A 5,019-nucleotide genomic window follows, 5' to 3' on the forward strand; every position below is an offset into this window, starting at 1 on the left:
AGAGAATGGAAAATTAAAATATGAAACAGGTAAAATATCAACAGGTCTTGATGTCTAAATGATTTTGAAGGGTGAACCTTCCCAGGATGCTTTCCAAGATTTTGAATTAGATGACTAAGTGTTAGGAATGGAGATAGAAGACATAGAAAAAGAATATTTCTCCAGAAAGAAATAACTTCATTGAGTTTTGACTGTTTTGTGTTTGAACTGTCTTTGAGACTTTTGGATGGGAATTCAGATGAGTAACTGTAAATACAATTTTATTTATTTATTTATTTTCCTGAGTGGGTAATTCTATAACATGGAAATGCAATTTTAAAGTTCAAGAGAAAAGTAAGACTAGAGACAAAAGATTAGGAAGTTATTGGTGTGTAATAATATTGTTGATACTTGGAGAATTCCACAAGGAATGACTCAAGACTTGAAAACAAATGAATTAAGATACCAATAAGATATATTTTAAATACATGCAAATAAAGCAAGAGTAAATATATGACATAAAGAAAAAACTTCCACCAATAGTAGAATTGATGCTAAATTAATTGAACAACTTAGCATATATGAAGAATAAATTTGTCGATCAGAAATTACATTGATAAGTTATGGAAATATAGAAAGAATTATGAATCCAATTTCTGACAATTCTTATTCAAGAATCTATTGTAATCATTACCAGTTTTTTTTTTATTGTATCATGTGTTTTAGCTTTGTGACCTGAGGAATGGACCCTTGACCATGAAAAGTAAAATAACATGTCATGTCACACTCTGTATTGCCTTTAAGAAGGAGCACATCTGTCTTTCTTGAATGGTAGATTCTGGCATCACTTTTGGCCAGCTACAAAGTTGTGTCTTTTTATGAAGCTTCTATAGTTTATTTTAAAATCCTCAGCATAACTGATGTGTTTACTTAGGAATAAAATGAAAAGAGATATAGTGATATAACTCTGAGAACTATATTGGAGTGAGAGTAGAAGAAAAGAATTCAGTGAAGGCCTGGAAAGAAATAAGAGAAGGAGTGTAGAGTATCAAAGTAGAGAGAAATAATAAACATCAATAAAACAGTAGTTTTAAAAGGCTATAGTCAATGGTTTCAAACTATAGTGGTGACAAGAACATATACAATAGCTTTCAACTGGAATTATAGACTTTCAGAAGTAAGATAAAAGATGATAATGATAGGTAATTGAATATAAATTGAAAATCAACATTTTTGAATGTCCATTTCACCTTTCTGTAAGATTTTTATTTTGTGCAACAAACGTATCACAAACTTTTTAAAAAACAAATGCAATAATTAAAAGAGTACAATGGTAACTACTACCTTTTATTGAGCACCTATGATATCCTGCATGCTGTTAGATACTTTATATTATTATCTTATTTATTTTTTAGCCCAGTAAATTAAATATTATATTTATCTGTTTTACAGATGGTCAGCCAAGGTTTAGAAAGTTTAATTCAAAGATATACATAAGATATGCTAAGTGGCTGGGCTAAACATAGTATCTGGGATTTGACATAAAGCTTGTTCTCTAGTCACTGCAACAAATTATTTATGAAAATTAATAATCCATCAGGACTTCTTCTGAATTCTCTTTATTATTTTGTTGACAGGCTTTATTTCCTCCAGAGGAAAAATCTTTAGAAAACTAAAGAGCAGGCAGAAGATAATTTCAAATGGTGACAAGTTTTTTTTTCAATCTCATCTACACCTCAATTTTGAGACAGTCTATAAGATCTTAATGTCAACAGAAAGGTTACAAGATAGAAGTTAGAAACTACCAAAGAGTATTTATTTTAAAGTATCCATTGTCCCTGGACTCCAGCTAAAAGACCCTACCAGTTACTAAAACATTGCCACAAGTCAATTGCTTTTAAAAAGACTTCTACCACAACACAAGATGGTGCCATTAGCACATTATGGTCAACACTTCGTGCCACTAGACCACTCTAACCAACTGGCCACAACCAATTCATTAACACATCAATACACTGGTGAAAAACGAAATCAACTCAATAACCAATCTGCAGCCAAAGTGCAATCCCATAGCCATCATCTTGCAGGATCTCCATTAAGCTCTAACAAAAAGGTCCAGAACTGCTCAACATTGCATTCTCCCAAGTTTCAGCACAAACTTTCACAGAAATTATATAACAGGGCTCTGAAATCATCATTATCCAACTCCAAACATCAGGTTACACCTTCACTAGACCTCCAATGCAGAAGTTCATTGCTGCCCAATCAGAGAGCCATGAATTCACCTTTGTCTCACCCAAAAGCCCAAACAACGTCTTCGCCCGACCTCAACAAGACATCATCAGCATTGAAACCAAATCAAACATCCTTGAGCTCACAATTACCCTTTAAACCTCAAACTACATCTTCAAGGCTAGACCTCTGCTGGACATCACCTTCACTTAAGTCTAATCAAAGAACCCCAAATTCATCATTAACCTCCCTCCAACATCAAGAAATCCCTTCCCTAAATATCATCTGGACATTCTCTTCTTTGGGAACTAATCAAAGAGCCCTTAGTTCAACATTACTTCAATCCAAACCTCAGAAAACATCTTCTTTGGACTGCCTTTGGACACTAGTGGAGAACAATCAAAGGTCTTTGAGCTCACCATCACTCAATACCAAACTTCAACCAAATGACTTCCTTCGGACATCACCTTCTTTGGAGCCCAATCAAATGGCTCTGATCTCAATGTTATCTGACTCGAGACCTCAGAAGTCATCTATATTAAGCTCTAAACCTAGTGTTCTAAGCTTACCATTGTCTTACTCAAGAGCAAGGAAATCATCGTTACCACATTCTGTCCGCCAATCTCAGAGTTTACCATTATTCCAGCTCAAATCTCAGACAGTACTTAAGCTTGATCCTAACTTCCAGACCCCCAGCTCACCAATCTGTCACTCCAAGTTTCAGAATACCACTTTACCAAATGACAAAAACAGAACCACAGATTTACCATCACCTCATCCTAAACCAAATGTCTTAGGTCAACCATTATCAAGTTCGAAACACTTCATCAGTAACACAGCTGCTTCAACATTGAGGTCCAGACTCCAGAGTAAAAGCAACTTTGGTTTTTGTGTAAAGACAGAATCAAATAAACAAATTCCATGGATTTTAGGTTATAATCAGCCGTGCATTGTTAAAGGTGGAACTGTCCCTGATAATGTTGTAAATAAAATTGTCAATTCTGTCTCCAAGACCAGAATCCAGAGGGATCTCTGTAGGCAGATTCTCTTTCGAAGGATGAGGGGAAGGCCTAATCCTCATCCTGGTCCACGCCTTTCATCAAATTATATGGTTTGTTTAGCTTGTGCTTCCTGCATAAAATCTCAGTGTAGCCATCTTACAGGAAAGAAAGATCCTCGTTGTGCAACACTATTTGTCATACCAACACCTCAGGCCAATTCTGAGGGGAAAATAGAGGTGAAATTAAATTTTATCCTTTCTCTACCAGAGACTTCTTTCTCATCTTATCTCTCATTCCCTATGAAAGAAAATCAGACTGATGGAGCCCCTGAAGAAAACTCTGAAAGAGTGGAGAAATCACAGCTTCCCCCCACATCTGAATCTGATATCATCCAGGGGCTTGATATGAAGAAAGACTGGTTGACAGTAGCCCCTGAAAACAAAGTTATAAGCCAACAGCCCCAAGCTATTAACTGGCTGCTTTATGTTAAAAAAGGTAGTAATTCTCAGCCACAATCCCTGCTCCCATGCTCTTCCTCCAAATCCTCCTCCTCTTCTTCCTCCTCCTCCTCTGCTGCCTCTGCCTCCTCTACCTCTTCTTCCTCTTCCTCTTCTTCCTCTTCCACTTCACCCTCCTCACCACCTCCTCCAGAAAATACTACCACATCCACCCTTTCAGATTGTGCACTCACTAAGGTACTTAATTCCCACCGCTTGCCTCCAGGGGTCTCTTGGCTTGAGTTTATATATAGTAAAGATCACCAGCCACTTCCTGAAAAACCATATCAAAGTCGATCACCATCTCCCCAAATAAAGCCTGTGAGGAGTAGCAAAGCACCAAGAGGGACAAAGGGACCAAACATACCATTCAAACTTTTCCAGACGAAGTCTCAAAGTGAGAAATACTGATTAAATTAACTTTTTGTCTCTTTGAAAGCATTCACCTCTTAGTTCATTGAGGTCTATATTTGATTTCCCATCATGCTTCTTAATATTCTTAGTAATAACTAAGTGCAACTCTGTATTTTAGCAGATGAAGAAAGTATTTAAAGGGAACTATTATCCTGAAGTCTGTTTTTTAGTTAAATAACAGAGTCTTGTAGAAGCCAAAACTAAATCCCAGGTTTTTGACCAAATGCCTGGCTTATAGTAGCCACTATATAATTATTGTTGAATTAATTTATCACGGTAGGCCACAGACGAGAAATACCTTATCTGTCTTGCCCTAAACAGTATCGAGCTCATTGTTATTCTTTCCTCATAAGCCATGATAATGACAATATCTTTAAGTCAATCTATGTTAATTTGTTTCCCTATCTCTAAATAAAAGTGAGATCATGTTCAATAGGTAAGAAAATGTATACAGATGAATCCTTTTAGTTGTGTGTTCCTGGGGAAAACTCTTCTCTGTCAATCCCACACTCTGAGATCCAATGATTTATTGAAACTTTGTTAACAAATCTGAAGAGAGAATACCTAACTGGTACAAATAATCCTACTTCATGCTGACTGTGCCAACAATTATGAGTTCTGAAGTCACCTGTCCACCATTTCTATCTATACAAACAAAATGGTTTAATAAAATGTTTTAAAAATGTTTTTGCTCCATCGGATCTACTGGCAGGGGAAGAGAAGGGAGTTGCCTTGCCTACTCACCTTAAGTGATCATCTCTATCCCCCTGGGCTAGAATTAGTGTCTCTTACATACACTAATGACTCACAAGCCTACTTCCCCACTTCACATCTTCTCTGGTAACCAGACTGCCTACAGGACATTTCCAACTGGAACATGGTATAGGAACCTCAAA

The 5,019-nt window shown here is 36.4% G+C and overlaps 1 protein-coding gene across 1 annotated transcript; it reads left to right on the forward strand.

Moving 5' to 3' along the window:
• The first annotated feature begins 1,903 nt into the window (after positions 1–1,903).
• Positions 1,904–4,120, forward strand: CSNK2A2IP (casein kinase 2 subunit alpha' interacting protein). The gene has a single exon (XM_069471953.1). It carries the CDS (start codon positions 1,904–1,906, stop codon positions 4,118–4,120), a length of 2,217 nt encoding a protein of 738 aa, XP_069328054.1.
• Positions 4,121–5,019: the final 899 nt, after the last annotated feature.

Source organism: Eulemur rufifrons, chromosome 7 (assembly GCF_041146395.1).
Source record: "Eulemur rufifrons isolate Redbay chromosome 7, OSU_ERuf_1, whole genome shotgun sequence".
Classification (NCBI taxonomy): domain Eukaryota; kingdom Metazoa; phylum Chordata; class Mammalia; order Primates; family Lemuridae; genus Eulemur; species Eulemur rufifrons.